The 24,654-nt window shown below is 36.5% G+C and overlaps 1 protein-coding gene across 2 annotated transcripts in view; it reads right to left on the reverse strand.

Annotated features, from left to right (window-relative positions):
* The window catches only part of ACAP2 (ArfGAP with coiled-coil, ankyrin repeat and PH domains 2), a 146,624-nt gene that overhangs the window by 85,571 nt on the left and 36,399 nt on the right, over positions 1-24,654 (reverse strand). For both annotated transcript variants that reach the window (XM_004745300.3, XM_013052619.2), the window contains exons 2-3: positions 12,362-12,419; positions 504-623 (exon numbers count right to left, since the gene is read on the reverse strand). In XM_004745300.3, coding sequence (XP_004745357.1) covers positions 504-623; positions 12,362-12,419 — 178 coding nt within the window. The remainder of the gene's footprint in view (positions 1-503; positions 624-12,361; positions 12,420-24,654) is intronic.

The raw sequence follows: 24,654 nt of genomic DNA on the forward strand, positions 1-24,654 counted from the left end.
GAGTGTATCAAGACTGTGCCCATTTAGACATCCATGAATCAAATAATCATCAAAGCATGCCCATTACCTAACCAGGTATTATTCCGCATGGAAGAATTATCATAACACCACACAGTATAGCAAGGGGCCTAAGTTAACCCAGCACAGCTAGCTGACAAGAGCTTTGCTGTGCAAACCCATACATAGTTAGATACTATTCTTAAGATTTAAATGCTCTCTGCTTGCCCTAAAAGCTCCTACTAGTAAGCGTAGTCCTCCTCTCCCTGCTCGGGTCCTCTTGTAAATGATCCAGCTCACCTAGCAGAAGTAAACTTATATTCACAATGCAAATCAACCATCAACTTCTAACTGTATTAGAAAACAGAATTATACAACACCAGTAGGTGACAGCTTTTCTATTCCTAATTTTAAGGACCACTAAAACTACTAATAAGGTAAATGGATGCATAGTTCTTTAATATTTTGTTGAATTTATCATATTAACTAATTTTAATAATACTAACCTCAACTACAGCATCATTACTAGAATATTGTGCCAGGTCTCGAATCCCATTCATGAACTGTTTATTTGCAACACAAAAGGCCTTTCCGGTATCAATCATCACAATACAAAGTTTCACAAGCTGAAAAAGAAAAACATTACATCAGGTTGAAAATAATTACACAAATTACCTAGTTGAACAAGCGTTAGCAACAGCTACATGAGTTAGCCTAGCTAAGATAAATTATGGTTCATCAGTAAAGCCAAAATAGACTAATTGAAATTGTTCTTTTTAACTCTGACTTACAAAGTAAATTCATAGTAGAACTGTACCCAAAAAAGTTGACCCTTTAGGACCCAGAGGCTGTAATGATAACAACAATAAATACTTTTACCAAGTCATATTCATCCCATAACTCCATAAAAATTTATTAAACACCACTTAGAAGGAAGAATAGGAAATTTCAGGCAGAACAAGCAGTCTGCTTAAAAAAAAAAAAAAAAAACCCTAGAAAAAAAACCTGTGCTATGTTGGAGGAAAAGGGAGTAAACTGGTACATTGGATTAGTCATGCTAGGCATTTCATTTCAGTGTCAATCTATCAACACAAACATCTGAATTGATTAACCAACCATTGTTTCTTCAATGCCTACTATTTTAGGCATTGAGCTAGCCTTAAAATTTAGACTTTCTTTCACCTTTCTTTCTCTAAAATTCTTCTCCTCCCCCTTTTCTTTTTTCTGTTCCTTATTTTTCTCCTTTCATTCAAACACATAACATTTAATTAAATAAATAAAATCTTGGGTGAATACATATATTTAAAAAAAAATAGAGAAGGGAAGGATACTGAGGAGGTAATGGTGGGAGCACCAAGAAGAGGGTAAAGAGCCAAAACAACAATAACAACAAACTTTTAGAAAGCATTTAAGGATCTCAGGAGTAGAATTTAAAACTGTTACCCTAGGGCCCAGAAGAACAGAAATTAAAAATATACTGTCTGCTCTCAGAAGCTTTAAATCGAACCAGTAGACAAGCAAATAAATTCTGTACAGCACAAACACAACGGCTACGCATGACAAAACCATACATGATCGAACAAAGGAAGAACATCTAGCCAGGACCATGGGCATCAGGGAAGGATTCCTGGAAAAGATAACAATTAAGAAAAGCCCTGAAAGATCAACAAAAATTAGCCAATCAGACAAGAGTAATGGAAAGATACTACTCTAGGAAAAGCATGTTTTAAGGTAAGGCCCAGAAGCAACATGGGCAGAGAAAACCAGAGACACTTAATAGCTTAGTGTGGTGTGAAAATGTAGGACATTAAAAATGTGATGTTGAAAATGTATGCAAGGGCCAGATCAGGACAAGCTTTTGTGTGCAATGCTAAGATGTTCACATTTTGTATGAAAGAACAGAGAACACGTGAATACACTAATTGGTGAGTTCACCAGAGTTCCATCTCAGAATGATGACCTAGGGGCGCCTGGGTGGCTCAGTGGGTTAAGCCGCTGCCTTCGGCTCAGGTCATGATCTCGGAGTCCTGGGATCGAGTCCCACATCGGGCTCTCTGCTCAGCAGGGAGCCTGCTTCCTCCTCTCTGCCTGCCTCTCTGCCTGCTTGTGATCTCTCTCTGTCAAATAAATAAATAAAATCTTAAAAAAAAAAAAAAAAAAAAAAAAAGAATGATGACCTAAATGGAGAAAAAGTAAAGACAGGGAAAAGAAAGACTAAAGATAAGGGGATTAGACCAAAAACCATGACAGGCTGAATTAAGGCAGTAAGCAGGAGAGAGAAAGGAGGAGAAAAACTCAAGAATTATAGTTGAGTACCCTTCTGTAGTACAATTAGATAGACCGTGTCCCACCAAGGGGAAAAAAACAGGAGCTGAAATCCAGCCGGAGTTCTGCTTGCCATGGGCTACATCTGCTAATTCACACAAAGACACATTAAACTGGCCAGCAAAAGACTCCTGTTTTCACTGTATTAGGCCTGTGACGTGGCCCTGAATTAAATGGGCCTGTGATATAAGTCAAGTGGAAAGCTGAACCAAACACGTGAAAACAGACATATGAAACTCAAAAAAAAGGTGCGTGCTGTAGATACAGAGGAATCATCAGTATATATACAGTTACAGTGCTACAATGCTATATCCAACACAGGAGATAGAGGACAGAGCTTGCAGAGTGAAAATCTCACAAAGAAAACAAAAGAGGAAGAGGAAAAGCAAGAGAATAATTTCACAAAAGTAAAAAAAGAACTAAGGATCAAAAAATAGATGAATAGGTTGAAAAAATCCATAAAAGTCCTATTTTAATTTTTTTAAAAGATTTTATTTATTTATTTGACAGACAGAGATCACAAGTAGGCAGAGAGGCAGGCAGAGAGAGGGAAGCAGGCTCCTCGCAGAGCACAAGAGCCTGATGCGGGGCTCGATCCCAGGACCCTGAGATCATGACCTGAGCCGAAGGCAGCGGCTTAACAAAGTCCTATTTTAAAAAGATTTTTTAAATGTCTGTTGAGGTTGTCACCCAGTATCCCTGGCAAGAATAACTGTAAGAGAAACTGACTGGAGAGCTGTTAGCCAGATTACAGTGAGTTATGAACTGCAGATGTAGAAGACATGATGATAGATCAGTATTTCCCAATATGTACTCTACGTAGAGTACATAAGGATCTTGTGACAAAATAAGGATCTTGTGACAAAATAAATCTGGCAAACTCTGTGTTTGAAGAGCTAAACAGATTTCTTTATTGCTGAATTTTAAAGAGCTTTTGATATATTCATATGTGTTGTGAATCCTAGAAGAATATAAAATATGTAGCAGTTCTCAAAAATATTTGACATGGAATTCTTTTTCAGAGGAACCATGCTCATAGAAACAACATTCCAAAAAACTCACTATGAGAACTGCTGGCAGAGATCAGTCTTTTAAATAGTTTGAAAATTACAAATAAATACAAAATTACAAGAAATAATGTCTTAAAAACCAGAAAAACTAATTCTAAAATTCATATGGAGTAACCAACATGCAAGAAGAGGGGGAAAAATTGAAAATGAGTGATGAGATGGGAACATTAGCTTTATATATATATATTTCTTAAAGATTTTATTTATTTATTTGAGAGAGAGAGATCACAAGTAGGCAAAGAGGCAGGCAGAGAGAGGGGGTAGGAAGCAGGTTCCCTGATGAGCAGAGAGCCCGATGCGGGACTCGATTCCAGGACCCTGAGATCATGACCTGAGCCAACGGCAGCAGCTTAACCCACTGAGTCACCCAGGCGCCCATAGCTTTATATATTATTAAAATGTATTATACCCCCCCAAAAAAGGTACTATACAAGTATAGTAATTACAATTCTGGTAATGGCCATGAACAGACAAATGGAAAGAATACAGAGTCAAGAAACCAATACAAATATGCAGTACTTTTCAGCCAGTGGGGGAAAAAGTGATCCAATAAATGACATAGGGACACTAGAATCTAATGGGAGAAAAAGAAAAAAAGAAACCAAATTCAATTTCAAACCCTCCAATTAATTTCAGATGGAATAAACATGAAATACTAAATCAGAAAATTAAAACAGGAAGTAATATTTTTTATAATCTCAAAGTAAGAAAAGTCTTTTTGAGAAAGTTGCAAAACTCAAAAGTCATAGAAAAAAAATCAATTCATCTACAATAAAATAAAAATTTTATGACGCCTGATGGCTCAGTTGGTTGAGTGTCCAACTCTTGATCTCAGCTCAGGTCTTGATCTCAGGACCATGAGTTCAAGCCCCACACTGGGCTCCACCCTGGCTATGTATGTATATATTTGTATATTTATACACACACACACACACATACACACGTGTATATATATGAAACATTTTTATCAGGGGGATAAAAAACAATAAATTTAGTCAAAAGACAACAATATGGAAAAATAGTATTAGCGACAAATCATAAGGGATTAATTTCCCTGCTCTAAGAAGAGGATATAAAACATTTTTGAAAATCAAACCAGTCGCTAGAAAAATAATGGTCAACCGATTATGTACAGATAATTCCCAGTAAAGAAAATCCAAATACATTCTACGCCTATGAAAAAAATTTCAATCTCACTCATAGTAAAAGAGTATTTTACAAAGAGTAAATTACTGGTTTTTTTACAGAATAGCAAAGATCGGAAAAGTTTGTTAACTTGTTATTTTAGAGAGGGTATGGAGAACCAGGCACTCATACATTTATTGTAAACTGGTACAATTTCTGTGTAAGGTAATTTAGCAAGAGCTATCAATATTTTAAATACATACCCTCTAACCTAACAATTTCACTTTTAGGAAAGTATTATGAAGTTATTTTTTCACATAAACCACATGACACACATGTGAAGTCATACACTGCAGTCACAGTAAAATATAGGTAGCAATCTGAGTCCATCAGTAGGCAACTGAATAAATAAATAATGATATATCCATACAATGAAATACAATTCAGCTGTCAAAAAGAATGTGGCAGCTCAATAATTATTAACAAAAACCAAAATCCAAGATGTATTTTTTCAAAAAACAAAATACAGAGGCGCCTGGGTGGCTCAGTGGGTTAAAGCCTCTGCCTTCAGCTCAGGTCATGATCTCAGGGTCCTGGGATTGAGCCCCACATGGGGCTATCTGCTCAGTGGGGAGCCTGCTTCCCCTTCTCTCTCTGCCTACCTCTCTGCCTACCTGTGACCTTGCTCTGTCAAATAAATACAATCTTAAAAAAAGAAAAATGGAGAACAGTTTTAATATTTTTGTTGTAGTGGGAGAGAAGACAAATATTTATAATCTTTTACATGCCTAGAAAATTTTTGGAAGGACTCAAACGTTCTCCTTTAGGAAAGAGACTAGCGGATGACTAATTTTTCACTGGATACAAACTTTCATATCTTTAAAGTTTGTATCATGTAGGAGGTATTACGTATTCAACAAATTAAATAATTCAAAAATAATTAAAAGGTCCCACAGTAACTAAAGGAGAGAGAGAGGTTGGTAGTATGACATTATGGTTAAAAACACAGAGTTGTGGTTTTACTCAGCTTAGATTCAAATCCTGCTGCCCTACTTAACCACCTAAATGATCCTGAGTGACCTTAACCTCAGTAACCTTAAGTTTTTTTCTGTCTGAAATGATCACAACGGTACCAAACCATATATATAAGGTTACTATAAAGGAGTTAAGGTAATGCACATAAAGATCTTAGCACAAACCATTACTGGCACATGGTAATTACTAAAGATTTATGTTTCCTTGTCAGAGTTTTGTTATTTGCTTTTGGTTTTCTCTCTTATTTTATTTTTGTTCCAAAGAAACTTGAACACTTTCTACTTAAAATGAAGAGGTGGCAGAGAAAGAAAAGGAGAAAGATGACTAAAGCAAAGTTCTGAAGAGTTTGGAATTACATAGGAAAAGGGATACTTTTATCACTCAAATGGGAGGAAAAGTGGAAAAAGAGAAGGACATATTCTAAATTTCTAGATTAGGAGCAAGGAATAAAAGTGTTCCCACCAAAAGGAAGACAGAGTCAAAGTCCTCTATTAAGGAAGAAGAACAAAATGATAAATCATGAGAAAATAGAAGTAAAGCTGTTAAAGATAACTAGATAACCTGAATAAATCTTGGAAAATTTGTTTTACATCAAGATTTCCAGGAATGTGTAACTCCACCAGTTGATTTCACCAAACAATTGTGTAACTTCTCCTACAGGGCTTTATAGATATGACACAAAGAATACAGATGATTAGACAAATATAGTGAGAATTCTACAGAGTAGGTGTTATGGAAAGGAAATGAAGGCCTCTAGAAGAAAAATATGATGGAATAAAATTAAGAGTAGACTGAAAGGGATCATAGCAGTATTATTCATACTAGCCAAAAAGTGGAAATAACCCAAATGTCCATCAAGTGATGAAGGGATAAACAAAATGTGGTACATCCATAAAGGGATATTACTCAGCCATAAAAAGTAAATACTGGAAAATGTTACAACATGTACAGATGAACCTTAAAAACATTATGCTAAGTGAAAGAAGCTAGTCACAAAAAGCCAAATATGGCTCCATTTATATGAAATATTCAAAAGAGGCAAATCCATACAGACAGGGACGCCTGGGTGGCTCAGTTGGTTGGACGACTGCCTTTGGCTCAGGTCAGATCCCGGAGTCCTAGGATCGAGTCCCGCATCGGGCTCCCAGCTCCATGGGGAGTCTGCTTCTCCCTTTGATTTCTCCTCGCTCATACTCTCTCTCACTACCTCTCTCTCAATAAATAAATAAAAATCTTTAAAAAAAAAAAATCCATACAGACAGAAAGAAAATTAGTGGTCACCAGAGGATGTAGGAAGAGGACAATTGGGTGTGACTGCTAACAGGTACAGGATTTCTCTTTAAAGTAATAGAAATGCTCTGGAATTAGATAGTGGTGAGGGTTGCACAATACTATGAATACACTGGAAACACTGAATTGTACAATTTAAAATGATGAATTTTATGTCACGTGAATTTTATCTCCAAAAATTACCCCTTCCCAAAATGCACTGAAAGGGGATCTTAAAAGGGGTTTAAAATATCAGAAGTTTGGGGCGCCTGGGTGGCTCAGTGGGTTAGGCCGCTGCCTTCGGCTCGGGTCATGATCTCAGGGTCCTGGGATCGAGTCCTGCGTCGGGCTCTCTGCTCAGCAGGGAGCCTGCTTCCTTCTCTCTCTCTCTGCCTGCCTCTCAGTGTACTTGTAATTTCTCTCTGTCAAATAAATAAATAAAATCTTTAAAAAAAAATAAAATAAAATATCAGAAGTTTATAGACTGAAGACTAGAGGGCTAGCTAAGCTTGAAGAACAGGGCAGGAGTGAATAAAATGAGAACTGGAAAGACTAGAGTCTCAGGTAAGAAAGTAAGAGATCAGCATTCCAGATTTCTGAGACAAGAACTTTGAATGGTAAGGCATAGCTATGACCATGAAAACAGGTATCAGAATTAGAATAGAGGTCACTAACACGGGAGTTGGAGAGATAATGGAATTGTCATACAGCTGAGCCACATATACACTGCAGCTATGCAGGAAGAAGAACTGGCTTGGTGAAAGAAACTTTGCCAGCTAGCAAAATCCTTAGTAAATGACACTGATGACAGGTTTAACTGAATAATATAAACCTACAAGAGAGAACCTAAGAGTATATGTCAAGTTAGTCAAAATTATCAAGCTGGTAGCCCCAATTCATTCAAGTTCTTTTTACTAAGAGATACATGTGTCATAGGCACTTTTCCAGGTGATGAGAATATAAACAATTTATCCATTGACTGTCCTTTAGTAAGTAACAACCTCTCCAAGTCTCATTTTTCTCATGGGCAAATTGGGTGTAATGCCAACTTTGCAACACTGTTGTGACAGCTGGAGATAATATAAGTAAAACTTAGCATCTGATACATAGTAAGAGTGCATCAGGGTTGTTTTTCTTCCTTCAAAGACTGTCTTCAAGGAGCTAATAATTTGTTGAAGAGACATCATCATTAGGATTTATTTAGAACGTAACATGTACTAAGAACCATGCTAAGCACTAACATACACTAAAACATCTTATTCTCATTAATAACCCTATGAGATAGATACTCAACTTTTACTGTTTTTGAAGATGAAGAAACTGAGGCATAGGAAGGTCGAGAAACTTGCCCAATGCCAAATAGCTTAGTAAGGGGTAGAGCCAGATTCAAATGCATGCAGCCTTACTCCAGGCTTTGTGTTCTTAACTATTACACCATGCTACAAGCCAAACACTACAATAATATTATAATAATTTAAATGGAAGTGTGTGGTAGAAAGGTAGAAAGAATGCAATACCAGAAAAAGAACCTAAGTTTGGTAGTACTTGAGCTGTGATTTAAAGAGTATCTGCTTAACAGAGAAAGAACAAGCATTCCAGTGAGAGGATGCAACAGAAACAAAAATTACATCTAGATGGCCACTCCGTTGCTCTACGGTGCTGTCAGTGCCAGAATACCTGGCAGAATGGATAAATCATTGGACCCAGCAAAACAATGCCACTCATGAAGCATTATTCTCCACAAGGAGTGTAACTATTGGTAACATATTATAAGCAAAATAAATAATAGCTAAGTCATCAAGCTAGTTTAACCTGTTGGTGGCATGATTTACAATGATACTACAGGCCTTGCACAAAGTTATGAAATCACTAAACTAATCCTGGGCAAACCCTCCCCACCACTAGTGTCACCACCTTTAGTAACAACCATTTCTTCCTCCTCTCTGGTTCTCCTCTCTGTGTTAACTCCTCAAAATTCTCAAGTGGAATGATAGACACTAACTTAAGAATTTGAGAGAGGTACATTTTATAAGAAAACAAGATTTTAAACTAGAGAAATATAAAACTATAGACCTTCCATTCAGGTGGAAGATAGTATTTTTTAAAATGTCAAAATTTCCATGATGCCCTTATTAGTCCTTTGGGAAATAAACATTCTAGAAAGGGCTTAGAGATCTTAGTACTGATTGCCAACATTTTAATAACTTGTTTTAAACTTGAATGTTTCGTTTTAAGATTCTACCAGTCTCCCAATTCCAACCAAATATGACACAGGGGCAGGGGGAGGGGGATGCTCATTGAAGCAAAATCAGTAACAAAAATGCTATTAGTGGATTCTATCAGATGAGATACTTCAAATTTTGAGGACCTCCCCAACAAACCGAAAAAATGTTTCGTATGACTTATATGCAACTCTCCCCACAAAGAACAGATATTCTGATTAGACTACTCAATGATTCTTTAAAAAGCCTTGTCTTTCAGGGGTGCCTGGGTGGCTCAGTCAGTTAAGCATCTGCCTTTGCCTCAGGTCATGATCCCAGGGCCTTGGGATGGAGCCCCACATAGGGCTCCCCTGCTTCCCCCTCTCTCCCCAGCTCATGCATGCTCTATCTCTTGCTATCTCTCTCAAATAAATAAATAAAACAAACTAAGCCTTGTCTTCCTACATACTCTCACATAAATCTATCAGAAAATCAAGACTACAGTTCTGTTGCCTCCCTTAAAAACTGTTTCAGAGTGTTTAAAATAAATGGAATACCTCTGGGTAAAATAATAATAATAATCCTATATGTGTAATTTTAAAGAGAAAATATTTGAAAATCCTTTTGAAAATATCCTTACAAAAAATTATAACACTAATTTAAAAAAAAAATTACAACACTAATTTCAAAAAACATTTGCCAAGAAGCTTCTTAGCTTTCCTCAAAAAATTTCCAAGCAGCAAAGTGCTCCCCTAGTATGGATGCAGAAGTGCAGTGGTGCACAAAAAGAACACTGAACTAAGGATAAAAACACGAGTCTTGTCCCTGGTTCTCCCTCTTCTACGTTTGACTTGAAGCCAGTTCCCTTCACTTTCCAGGCTTTGGTATCCTCATCTATAAAATGGAAATAATAGCACTTTTCTTACCTACCTCACAGAATTATTATAAAAATCAAAAAGCAGACTATATATCAAAGTGTTTTGGAAACTATAGAGTACAACACAAAAATAACTTACTAAATATTTTCTAAAATTTTGGTTTTAGGTGCCTTGTTAGCACAGTAGGTAGCACGTCAGTCTCATAAAATATTGGTTTTACATATATAATTACTACTACTTTATATTTATACCATTTACATCATATACATACATATATTTCATGATTTCAAAACATTTGAAAACCTTCAGCTTATTTTATATCCTGGCTATTCAAAGTGTGGTCCATGGAACAACAGCATTGGTGTTACCTGGACTCTCATTAGAAACACGGAATCTCATAAAGGGCTAGTACACAAAATCCATAAAGAACTTATCAAACTCCACACTCAAAGAACAAATAATCCAATCAAGAAATAGGCACATGACCAGACATTTCGTCAAAGAAGACATGCAAATGGCCAACAGACACACTAAAAAGTGCTCCACATCACTCAGTATCAGGGAAATACAAATCAAATCCACAATGAGATACCATCTCACACCAGTCAGAATGGCTAAAATTAACAAGTCAGGAAACAACATATGTTGGCAAGGATGAGGAGAGAGGGGAACCCTCCTACACTGTTGATGGGAATGCAAGCTGGTAGGCCACTCTAGAAAACAGTATGGAGGTTCCTCAAAAAGTTGAAAATAGAGCTACCCTATGGCCCAGCAATCACACTACTGGGTTTTTACCCTAAAGATACAAATGTAGTGATCTGAAGGGGCATGTGCACCCGAATCTTTATAGCAGCAATGTCCACAATAGTCAAACTATGGAAGGAATCCAGATGTCCATCAACAGATGAATGAATAAAGAAGATGTGATACACATACACACACACACACACACACACACACACAGACACACACAATGGAATACTATGCAGCCTCAAAAGAAATGAAACCTTGCCATTTGCAATGATGTGGATGGAACCAGAGGGTATTATGCTGAGCGAAATAAGTCAATCAGAGAAAGACAGTTATCATATGATCTCTCTGATATGAGGAATTTGAGAGGCAGGGTGGGGGTTGTGGGGGGTAGGGAAGGAAAAAATGAAACAAGATGGGATTGGGAGGGAGACAAACCATGGGAGACTCGTAATCTCATGAAACAAACTGAGGGTTACTGGGGGGTGAGGGGTAGGGAGATGGTGGCTGGGTTAAGGACACTGGGGAGGGTATGTGCTATGGTGAGTGCTATGAAATGTGTAAGCCTGATGATTCACACACCTGTACCCCTGAAGCAAATAATACATTGTATATTAATTTAAAAAAAAAGAAAAGAAAGAAAGAAAAAGAAACACAGAATCTCAGGTACCCCAGACTTACTGAATCAGAATCTGTATTTTTACAAGATCCCCAGGTGATTCCTACACACAGCACAGTTTGAGAGGCACTACTTTATGTAGCAATACCATTTTAAAAAATAATTAAATGAGTAGGAAGTTATTTTCAGAAAGGGTATTTCAAATATGTGCATCTGATTTCTCTCCATGAATTTTAAGAAAGATATTTCACTAAACAGTTACTGGTTACGTGAAACCAGAAGCCATGTCTTACTCATTCTCTTATTTCTTCCTGCTTTATACAGTATTTCTTGGGTAGAGGGGAAAAAAAAAAAGGATGATCAATAATTAATATAGATGATAGGAATTAATGCACATTTACCCTCAAATACAATATGGTCACTTAAAATCAATTATTAACTATATACTAAGCATTTCTGGCATCAGCTTTAAAAAAAAAATGCAATCAGTATTTTAAATTTTATTTATATTTAATGTGTCCACACCTACAGTTATAAACAAGAATGGTCAGGTTATGTATGAAAACCACTGAACAGTGAAAAGATACATGCGATCTTTTTTTTTTTTTTTAAAGATTTTATTTATTTATTTGACAGATGGAGATCACAGAGAAGCAGGCAGAGAGAGAGAGGAGGAAACAGGCTCCCTGCTGAGCAGAGGGCCCAATGAGGGGCTTGATCCCAGGACCCTGGAACCATGACCTGAGCCAAAGGCAGAGGCTTAACCCACTGAGCCACTCAGGTGCCCCACATGCAATTTTTTTGATGGAAAAGAAGAAAACAGTTCCAACAATATAAAGGATATCTAGTTAGCTCTGAAGTCAGATGTTGTTCAAATTCTTGCTCTCAAGCTTAGATTTTCAATAAGCTATTTCATGTCTATAACCTCAATTTCCTCACGTGTAAAACTGAGATAATAATAACATTTACCATCATAGAGATCTAAAAAAAAAAAAATAAAGGTAACATGAACCACCAGGTATTAAAGGCCCAAATCATTGTTAATGGAAAATAAGAATTAATGTTTGAAAAAACTTTTAAAGTAAAATTCACCTTATCAAGTTTTAGTTCCAATTCTGCCACATCTCCTTCTACTTCTTCCAAAGCAGCCCTAGAAAAATCATATATAAAATAAGTTATCATGTGTTTATTATTTTTTTAAATGCCCCCCACATCCCCCCAGTCCCTCCCCACATCCACCCTCCAGCCTCCCCTCTGCCCCCTAAGGTATCAGAAATGTTTGAATGTTACTTTACTCTTGGAAAATAACTCTAAATGAAAAAAGATATGAATGCTTAAAAATTACACTTCACATTAAGTAATAATTACCTTAGGATGAAGTATAAGTACTTCATAAACATGAAATATAACAGATAATACAATTATTATTTAAGGTAATGAGAGAACACATTAATTAGGCTGACTGATTCAAAGCATTCATATTATTCAAATTAATAACACTAATAAGTATTTAGCATATTTGTTTTTTTTTTAAATGAGGAAAAATTTTTAAAGTTGAGCCTTAACAAAGACTTGAATTTCTATTCAATACAATACATCTAACCCAACAACAGAGCATCCTTGTGAACCAAAAAGGAAAGGGTTTTACTTTTATAGATAGTTCAGAAAAATGTCAGCCTTGTTTAATGAACCATTTTGTTTCCCATGTATTTTTAAGAAATCACTAGATACTCTTAATTGTCAGGAGAATGATAAAATTATAATATTTATTAGTACTTGATATCACACTATAGGTAACATTCCAAAATTGGAAATTTGGAACAGAACAGCAGCAACTAAAACTTTTTAAGAATAATAAGATTTTACACTTAAGAGTTAAGATAGAACAAAACACAATTCATCTACTTTAAGTCATCTATCCCATTTTCAGATACCTACTTGATAAACTAGCAACTTCCCAGTAGTCATTTTACAAATTAACCAAATTTGTTTCAAATGGACAACAGTGGGGGACTAACCACCCAAACATTTATTTTGAAACCTGAGTAAGATATTCTTAATTAGGTAACAGAACTAAGAAAAACATAGCTAAAATATAGCCTCTATTCCCAGAACTACCCACTTAACCTCTATGTAATAATGTCCAAATAATCATTTTTATCAGCTTGAAATTCTACTTCTATATCTGGTCACAATTACTGAAAAAAAGTTTTTAATCTCCCAAACAAGAAAATTATACAACTATAAAATATTCAACAAAAAGATGCCTATTCCATAAAACAAGATACTATAGCATACAGTTCAAAGTTCAAGAAAACAAGAGGTGATATACTTCCAAAGCACAGAAACAGAAATGCTTCTCCCCTAACTAAAAGTATCATTTTCTTTAGCAGTTTTTCGAATTACATTTGTTCCCTTAACCTAGAAAACATTTTTCCCTTCACATTAATCCTAACTCCTGTTCACCTGACTATATATACTACTTGTCATTTTAAACTTAATTCATAAAAGAAAACAAATATATCTGCATAAGGATATTCACTCTTTGTAACAGGTTGAAAACCTGCATGTCCAGCAGTAGGAAATAATGTAAATAAATGAAAGTACATCCATCCCAATATTTGAGGCAGCAGGTTTTTAAATGCAATTGATCTACATCTACTGGGATAGAAACATACATATGATAAACTATTACATGTGGGGAAAAAAGCAAGTTACAAAATTATATATAGTGTGAACCCAATTTCATGGAGGGGGAAAAAAGAACCCTTGGTAAATGCCCAGGGAAAACTCTGGAAGCATATTTACCAGTCTATTACCCATAAAATGAGGACTGGAGAACAGGAAGTGTAAATAAGATTTTATACTGTTTACTACTTATACTTCTGGCTTTTTAGTATTTGCAAGAACTACATATTTTTAAATAATTTTAAAGCCAATAAAGGGGAAAAGAAAAAATTTCAGACATCATCTTTCCAGGAGATAGGGTCGGGGAACCTCTTCCTCCACCCACACCAGCTTAATTACACATCCATCCTGTGCCCCCACAATACCTCATGCATGCCTCTACCAGTGTCCATTTCTCTCACTTACTGAAGCTCCCCATAGCAGTACAGACACTCAAAATGTTTGTTGGGTCAAGAAATAAACTCCACAATTATTTACTCTGTCAGAAACATTCTTCATTTACTTGTAACATTTCTTTAACCTAGCTTTACTCAATCTTCAATTACTTTCAAGCATATTAGTTGAAATGACCAGATTAAGATTTGATTTAACCACTGATTTCTACTAAACATACAATATGATAGAAACTTTATGTATATTCCTCAATAATTTTATTGTGCAATTGTCCTAATTTACTTTTGTAAAACATTTTTTAATAAAGATTTTATTTTTTTTTTTAAGTAATCTCTACACCCAATGTGGGGCTCAATCTCACAACCCTGAGATCAAGAGCCACATGTTCACCAACTGAATCAGCCAGGTGTCCCATAAAACAATTTTTTTTAATATTTTATTTATTTATTTGACTGAGAGAGAGAGAGTACAAGCAGGCGGAGTAGCAGGTAAAGGGAGAGGGAGAAACAGGCTCCTTGATGAGCAAGGAGTCCAATGTGGGGCTCAATCCCAGGACCCTGGGATCATGCCCTGAGCTGAAGGCAGTTGTTAAATCTACTGAGCCACCCAGGTGCCCAAACAATATTTTAAAAGAGAGGTACAAACACAAAAGAAAAAATGTGTTTCACCTGTATTTAAAAGTAAAGCCCTCTGTAATCATATATTCAAAGAATCTGAAACTTTATCTTAGAGGTTCTTCAACATTTCACCTTTCTAAAAAAAAAATCTGTTGGTCATCTAAGATGTGTGTGAAAACTCCTAGCAATAGCAAAACACACACACACACACACACACACACAACTTGCAGTAATAGCTAAGTAGCTAATGTGTAAGGTAAACTAGTTAACTGAATATTACTTAGCATAAAAAGAAAAGTATATGGAAAGATTCTGATCTCAGTTCAAACTCTCCTCCACCACTCATTTATTTAGTATTTTATCTAAGTTTCTTCATCTGTAAAATGAGGGAAGAAATGCCTACTTAAGTAATTTGTAAAGGTTAAATCAGGGGCTGTTCCATAGTACTGACCACAGTACATACCACACCACAAAGAATACTATCAATAAGAGTCTCTTTCTCTCCTTTCTCTTATCCCTACATCCTGAGGTGAGTTTTGCGTCCCTATTACTTCTGTTCAGCAATGCAAGAGAAGCATCCTGGAACATGTTTAATAAATGAGTAAGCGAAATGAAACAATCTACACAAGGGTTCTCCAAATATTGCAAGAAAGATACTACTCCTTTTCAACTCTCCCAAATAACTATTGAGTATGTATAACGTTTATAAATGTGCAAGGTATTAGAGGCCAATATTATAGAAACCCTATCCCCCATAGCTTAAAACAATAAAAATAATTAAATTTTTTTGAATTATTAAAATTTAAAAGTTACATACACATTAACAATGTCCAAAAACATATGATTAAGTAGTAAAACATAAAATAATGTTAAAACAAAGGGGGGAGGACAGAAAACAGTCAACAAAGTCTCACAGGATTATTTTGAACATAGTTCAGAAAACTACAGCCTGTCAGGCAAGTCGGGACCACAACCGCTTTTTATACAGCCCGTGAGCTAAAAATGGTTTTTACATTATTTAATGGTTAGAGAAAAAAAAAAAAAAGGAGCCACATATTTAATGACACAAGAAAATTGCTATTAAATCCAAATTCAGCATCCATAAATAAAGTTTTATGGAATCACAGCCAAGTTCATTCATTTAAATATTTTCTATGGCAGCTTCCATACAATAATGGCATGAAAGCTGAATAGTTTAGAGAGAGAGACCATATAACCTACAAAGTCTAAAATATTTATTATTATCTGGCACTTTACAGGAAAGGTTTACTGACTCATTGTAATGAATATTAAATACAAAAACATAAATGAAAATCCTTTCTCAAATACAAGATACATTCAGGGAAATAATTTTTAAAACTTAGTTCTGGTTCGCTGTACCTTCTAAGAAGCTGAATAAGCCTATAATTCAGAAAAATGTCACCTTACTTTTAATAACATCTTCATTCTTTAGTCTATTCATGCACCACAGTTTTTTTATGATCAACTCAGAAAGTTAACCAAAAAAAAAAAACATAAAATTAGAATAGAAAAAATTCTAGCAACAATTATTAACACCAAGACTTTTTTTTTAAGTAGGTTCCACACCTAGCATGGAGTCCAGTGAGGGAATGGAAATCATGACCATAAGATCAAGACCTAAGCCAAGAATAAGAGTTGGACGCTCAACTGACTGAGCCACCCAAGAACCCCAACACTGAGACATTTCTAATCACATGGTGATCACTTTCAGCTGTGAATTAAATGAAGCTCTATGAGAAGCATAAAAATAGAATTCTCCCTACCCAGATAATTGCATACCCCTGATGTAGAAAAATCTTTTTTAAACCACTGTTTTGTTTTTAAAGTCAGAGTTTTGTTTTTTTTAAGATTTTATTTATTTGAGAGAGTGAATGAGTGAGAGAGCACAGCAGAGAGGAGGGGCAGAGGGAGAGGGAGAAGAAAATTCTCTGCTGAGCAGGACCCTGGGATCATGACCAGAGCTGAAGGCAGATGCTGAACCAACTGAGCCACCCAGGTGCCATTAAGCCACTGTTGTTATAAAATGATCTATAAAAATAACTAAATAATATGAATAATATGAGCACTGTATTTTCTTTATAAAACCAAATTATTTGAAACAGGAAGTGTGATAAAGAATTGTTATAGCCATCCATTTGAGATCTTAAAAAAAAAGAAAAGCGGGGCACCTGGGTGGCTCAGTGGATTAAAGCCCCTGCCTTCGGCTCGGGTCATGATCCCAGGGTCCTGGGATCGAGCCCGGCATCCGGCTCTCTGCTCAGTGGGGAGCCTGCTTCCTCCTCTCTCTCTAACTGCCTCTCTGCCTGCCTCTCTGCCTGCTTGTGATCTGTCTGTCAAATAAATTTTTTTTTAAAATCTTAAAAAAAAAAAAAGACAAGAAAAGCTAACCTCCACTCAAACCTCAGCAATTTCCTTAAAAATGGAATTAATAGTAAGACTAGGTCACATGACAATACAATCTAAAATGTAACAGTAGTGGTCATGATTTCCATTCCCTCACTGGACTCCATTTAGTAGTCATTAAATGGCTATCTTTAGTTCAGGGTCCTGACTCCACATCCGGCTCCCTGCTAGGCGGGAAGCCTGCTTCTCCCTCTCCCACTTGTGTTCTCCCCTTGCTTGTGTTCCCTCTCTCACTGTGTCTGTCTCTGTCAAATAAATAAATAAAATCTTTTAGAAAAAAATAAAATAAAATGTAACAACAGGATATTCCAGATCACTAATAAGCACATAAATATTAAAGATTAAGTATTTAAACAATTAAAAATCGATTGGAGGCTCTAAGTCATATATACCTTCTAAATAATTAACAAAGATAAACTACAATATAAAGATTTTGAAACTAACATCTATATTCCTTGTTTTATATAAAAGATGTATTCCTAAAGTTTGCATATAGATTAAATAACCACTTAGATACCAGGAGGGGTTGCCTATACGTCCATCATGGCACCTACCATCCCCAGGCAACTTTCTCTTCCAGATCACAGCTTTAACCACTGTGGGCAACGCTTGGCTATTCTGTGCAAAGGACAAAGCCTAGATCAGGAATAGCTCGCTGACTGAAGGGCAGTCCTGTAACTCAATAAATGACAAAACTAGGTAACCAAAACTTCTAGAGGTGGCTCTAAGATGAGATGGCTCTCTCTGCATTTTTTACCAGAAAACAGAGTACATACCCTGGAAAACTGCTTTTTAAAGTAAATCTCTCAGGCTGGGATGCTGGATTGATCAGTCTGTTAAATGTCTGCCTTCTGCTCAGGTCCTAATTCCAGGGTCCTGGGATCAAATTCCACAGCAAGGCTCCTTGCTCGGCAGGGAGCCTATTTCTCCCTCTGCCTCTGCCCCTCTCCCTGCTTGCATTCTCTCTCTCTGACAAATAAATAAATAAAATCTTTTAAAATAAATCTCTCAGGGTGCCTGGGCAGCTTAGTCGGTTAAGCATCTGCCTTCAGTTCAGGTCATGATTGTGGGAGTTTTTGGATCAAGCCCCATGTCCAACTCCCTGTTTAGTGGGAAGTTTGCTTCTCCCTCTCTCTTTGCCCTCCCCCTGCTTGTGCTCTCTTCTCTCTCCCCCTCTCTGATAAATAAATAAAAATCTTGAAAAAATTTTTAAAATAAATCCCTCATTAAATCATTTTGTAGGGGACCTGGGTGGCTCAGTGAGTTAAGCCTCTGCCTTCAGCTCAGGTCATGATCTCAGGGTCCTGGGATCGAGCTCTACATCGGGCTCTCCGCTCAGCAGGGAGCCAGCTTCCGCCCCTCTCTCTCTGCCTGCTTCTCTGTCTACTTGTGATCTCTGTCTGTCAAATGAATAAATAAAATCTTAAAAAAAAAAAAAAAAAAAGAATAAGCATTCAAAGGAAAATTAGAACCTGGATTTGATTATCTTCTCCCAAGCAAGAATTCCTACACGTCCCCATTCGTGTTTTCAAAAGAATTAGAAAAAAAAAAAGAAAAACTTATAAACCATGAAGAATAATTTGTGTAAAGAAATATTAGTGTTTGTATTGTTAAGTTTTGTATTTGTATTGTTAAGTTTCACCAAAATTTGTATTGTTAAGTTTGATTCATCCTTTTCAAAAGCCTCCTTTATGTACTTCTTAAAAGATAATAAATATCAGGGAAAACGGTGGGGGTTTTTTGTAAAATTTCTCATTCGGCTTAACATTTAAGGGGAAAAAAAGATTTTATCTTCTGTCCACACATGTATCTTTCTCAACTTTTTTAAAGTACCCTCCACACCCAGCATGGAGCCCAGTTCAGGGCTTGAACTCATGATCCCAAGGTCAGGACTTGAACTGAGATCAAGAGTCAGATGCTTACCAGACTGAGCCACCCAGGCGCCCCCACACATTATCTTTCTGAGTGAGCTCCATTATATTTCTTTTCTAAAGATTGTAAACATTATTCTGCCATTTTTCTGCCAAGAAAAGAAGGGTTTTTTGTAAAAAGTAGTTTAAAAAAATGTACTCTTCTCCCCTCATGTTCTCACCTGCCAATACAGCATCCAAAATAAAACCATTCAAGCCAGCATGTAATTCATGTAATTGAAAAAGCAACCAAACTACAGCCCAAGGTAGAGATGCAAACAGTATGGTTCCAGTGAATGAATAGCACACACTCAAGTTCTAACTCAGGTGTCAATAACCCTATGAGTCCAAGCTCATTAAAAAAAAAAAGTAACACTCTTAAAATATTAGCGAGGTCATCATATTGTGTGGAGAAGTGTGGATGGAAGAAGGGGGACATACAGAAGCATCTGTTCCTAGGGCTCCAGATTTTCTTCCTTAACAGGGGTCATGTGGATCTATATACAAAGTTATTTTTTCAGTCATGTGCAGTAGCAAATACTCACTATTTACAGAAAATTTGTGTAAAGAAATACTAGTAATGTTTTATTTTATTCAGATAGGAAATTATTTTTTTTTTCTCAGAAAAAATCAGTACTATGTTAGAAAGCTATGTTTCCATTTCACCCTCCTCCTCCAACAGCCTGAATTTCTTGTCCAGGCAGTTAGCATAGTCAAGCAGATGAAATGCCACTATAACCGCAGCAGCAATTAATATCATCCTACTGTGGCATAAAAGAAGGTGGTGGAAGAAGAGATGGCCTATCTATTGTGCTGGGAATCAGTAAGCCAACACAGATGGGTGACTGGGTGACAGTCTCTTTCAGTTTTCACAGTAGGAGATGTAAAGCTAAAATGAAGATACTAGTCATCTAAAGAGGCGTAAGGCCACTTTAATGAGGAAAAAAAGAGGGCTAAGGAAAAAAACTACTAACTTAGAGATTACTACATAATGTTGCCTTCAACCAGGCCCAGAAAAAATAAAAGCTGAAGAAAAGGTATTTCTGTCTTGGGGTGCTTGGGTGGCTCAGTGGGTTTAGCCTCTGCCTTCGGCTCAAGTTATGATCCCAGGGTCCTGGAATCGAGCCCCGCATTGGGCTCTCTGCTCAGTGAGGAGCCTGCTTCCTTCCTCTCTCTCTGCCTATTTTTGAACTCTGTCAAATAAATAAATAAATAAAATCTTAAAAAAAAAAAAGGGTATTTCTGTCTGTCTTGAATTCACAATAAACTTAGGAAGCTATTCCCCCCCAAAAAAATTTTTACATTGACTTTCTACAAAGTGTCCATTCCCAAGAATCTTATCACAGCAGTAGATTTAGACATGCTAGGAAAATAAAAGTTACCATCACTGTTTAAAGAATTAAAATGTTGAACCAAAGCAGTTAAACTGCAATGCTTATCGCATCAGTGGTGTGTCATGATCCACACCTTTACAGAGAAGAGAGCACTGTAAATTTCATGGTTTATAACAGGGGGAGAGTAGATATCTACGAGGAAAGAATACTGTGACTGATAATTCTGTCAGGATGACCAAGTATTTCAAGTAAGATGGGACTGTCAGGAGACTCATAATGGAAGAAAGGAGCAAGATGGTAGGGACATCTAGGGCCAAGCTCAGACAAAATTGTCAAAAATTATCATCAGAGACCATATTCCCCCTTTCATGGGTCTTCACCTTCATCCTTTTCAGAACTGGAAATGGTACTTAAGCAACAGGATTTCCTACAAATCAGAGCAGGTAAATAACTGCATATTGGGTCTTTCAGGGTTCTGTCTATGACATATCTTAGGCTGCTGAACAAATCCCATCTTTAACTTTTCCAGGCTTCTCCATTAACAAAAGAATCTTAGTACATCATGAAAATAATTTTGCCACGTATGTTCACTGTATTTTACAATCTGCCTGGGGCACCTGAACGTATGATATAGCAGTTGTTATATTAAGAACACAAAGTAGTAATATGAACTACTTTTTTTTTTTTAAATAAAGAGAAAAACCATTAACAGGAAATGAGCTATAACCCCAGAATCACAGCATCTTGAATTGGAAGAAACCTTAGCAAACTGCTGAATGTCAGAACTGTTCAATGAAAGTAGAGCAGCTGTGTTTAGAAAGTATTTCATGTAGTATTTCATGTCCATAAAAACCCTGCATCTGTAAACAGGATGCAGAAGAATACAAATTTAAGAGCCTAATAAAGAGGCTCAGGGTTTTAAAGACACTGTACACACAGAAAATTTGTGATATTGAAGTGCCTTCTTCTCAGTGAATGCACACCTTCCCAACACCACCTCCACAACGCACCTTATGTTCACATCCAATAGACCACGTGGCACTCAATATGACAATTCAGCTGAGAACTGAGAAATCTGATCAGAGACTATGATCTAGTTAGCTATTTACCCCTAGTTTATTGAGTCACCAAGTAAACATTTGTTTACTAGACGGACAGATGCAGCATTAAGAAAAATTACGTAATTTTGGGGGCCCAAGACCCCTCATGATAGTTACACCTACATCTCAGTGCACATGTATTTATATGTAACTTTCCAGTTCCCTCTTGCTTCAGGTTTCAGTTATTCTAATCTGCCTCTACAGCCTCATATAGATGTTACCATAAAACCCTTTAAAGAAAATAAAGGAAAAAAGAATACACAAATAATTGCAAAAATGTCAAAATTAGATTTACAATGAAAGAAGAAAAAGTCAGTTCTTTCCACATACAAGGATGAGCCTATATACTTTTACCTAGCCATTATTATAATACCTAGAATTTCTTTTAAAGACAGAAACAGGAAATTCTTATAATATAATACTCTAGATAGAATATATACTAGTAAGATTTGGATTTCTAAAACAGGCTTTGAAAGAAACCTCAAAGGATCTAAGGAAGAATTCATGTAACACCACTACAAAATAACATTACTATGATTACATAACTAAATTCAATTTATAAATCAAATAGAATCCTTGGACATTCCAAGAGAAGAATCAGAATAGTTACAATAAAGTGGGGGGAAATATTTTTTAACAACTTTTAAAAAAAACACTACTAGAAAAATTTAGACAACTGAAGAAATGAGATTTCCCTTCCTTTTCTCAACCAACAAACAAGAGCAAGTATCTATTGCTTGGGATACACACATGAAATAAACAAAGAACCTTGCCCTCCTAGATCTTACACTGGAAGAGGAGGACAGTCCATAAACAACAAACTTAATAAACAAGTCATTTAGATAGTACTCTAAAAGGTGTTAAGTGCTATTTAAAAAAAAAAAAAAAAAAAGTTCAGAGCGCCTGGATGGTCAATGGGCTAAGCCTCTGCCAGCAGCTCAGGCATGATCTCAGGGTCCTGGGATCAAGCCCCGCATCGAGCTCTCTGTTCAGCAGGGAGCCCACTTCCCCCTCTCTCTCTCTGCCTGCCTCTCTGCCTACTTGTGATCTCTGTCTGTCAAATAAATAAATAAAACCTTTAAAAAAAAAAAAAAGAGGCTATGGCATAGTAGGCCAATGATAAAGATTCTAAGTGAAATGGGAACCACCAAAGGGTCTAAAGCAGGGAAGAGACACAGTATGCCTTATTTTTGTAAGAATCACTCTGGCTACTGGATGGAGAAGGTGGTAAGGAAACAAACAAAAAAAGGCAAAGAGACCAATTAGGAAGCTACAGATCATCCAAGTAAGCGGTGAAGGTAGCTTCAACTAAACACTAGTCACTGGTAAGAGTGAAAGAAAGAGAAAAAAAAAAAGCTAATCTGGATATATTTTGAAGGTAGAGCTAAGAGGATTTCCTCATGAACTGGACGTGGTATGTGAGCACATGCACACATACGAGAGTGAGCAGGTAAGTGTGAAATTAAGGATGAATTCCAAGTTTTGAGCAGCAACAATCAAAAAGATAGCATTGCAACCAACTAAAATGGAGAAGACCATGAGTAGAACAGGTCTGGGGAGAAAAGAACTGTAGTTCAGGTTTGGACTTCATCTGAAATATTTATTAGATATACAAGTGGTGACATCAAGTAGGTGGATAAATCTAAGTCTACAGTATAGGAGTCTGAGCTGGGGATGTAAGTTTAGGAATCATGAACACATAGTATTTACAGCTGTGAGATATTGTTGAAAAAAGTAAAGATAAAAAAATAATTTAAGGACTGAGGTCTTGGTAAAGTCCAGTATTAAAGGTCAGGCAAAAGAAGGAGAATAGAAAAAGGAACAGAGGGGCGCCTGGGTGGCTCAGTGGGTTAAAGCCTCTGCCTTCGGCTCAGGTCATGATCCCGGGGTCCTGGGATCGAGCCCCGCATCGGGCTGTCTGCTCCGCGGAGAGCCTGCTTCCTCCTCTCTCTCTCTCTGCCTGCCTCTCTGCCTACTTGTGATCTCTGTCAAATAAATAAATAAAAATAAATAAAAAAAGAAAAAGGAACAGAAGAGGAAAACTAAGAGAGTATGGTATAGAAGGGAAGTGAAAAAAATGTAACAAGGAGAAAGAAGTGATCAACTATGTCAAAAGCTGCTGACAGATCAAATAGGGGTGAAAATAAACATCAATTTTAAGTCAAGTCAAAATGGTTAGGAAAACAATTTTTAAATGTTGAAAAACACTTCTGGCCTGAACCAAGAGCGTGCTCCTATGGAAAAGTTAATTTAATACTTTAAATAGAAGTTTGGAAAATTTTCTAGGAATATAAGGCACATGAAACTAAAATGAAAAAACAAAATCCCAAATAGAAACTGAAAATGCATTTTAACAATCAGCAAGGACGACAAGTAGGTAAGTTCCTCTCTTCCCCCTTTCCATTCTCAAGCCCTCCCTGGAAGATAAAGGTAATTAATTAGACGAAAAAGAAATCTTCACATTCTTTCTTAGGAAGTCTAGGGCAAAACTTCTACTGCCACTCATAATATTTAACCCAGTCTAACTCCTACAAATACAAGGACAGCTAATCCACCTCTAACTACTCATGAGACGATATACATATCAAAATCTGTGCTTGTCTTTCTATAAAATTAGGGCTGATTTCATTCTAACTCTATGACTCATTTTGTATAGCTACAGCTTTGTTATCCTTTGCTGATAAAGTTTCAAAATTAAAAACAACACATAGGGACGCCTGGGTGGCTCAGTGGGTTAAGCTGCTGCCTTCGGCTCGGGTCATGATCTCAGGATCCTGGGATCGAGTCCCGCATCGGGCTCTCTGCTCAGCAGGGAGCCTGCTTCCTCCTCTCTCTCTCTCTCTGCCTGCCTCTCTGCCTACTTGTGATCTCTCTCTGTCGAATAAATAAATAAAATCTTTAAAAAATAATAAAAATAAA

Source organism: Mustela putorius, unplaced genomic scaffold (assembly GCF_011764305.1).
Source record: "Mustela putorius furo isolate JIRA1106 unplaced genomic scaffold, ASM1176430v1.1 tig00003834_pilon_pilon_pilon, whole genome shotgun sequence".
Taxonomy (NCBI): Eukaryota; Metazoa; Chordata; class Mammalia; order Carnivora; family Mustelidae; genus Mustela; species Mustela putorius.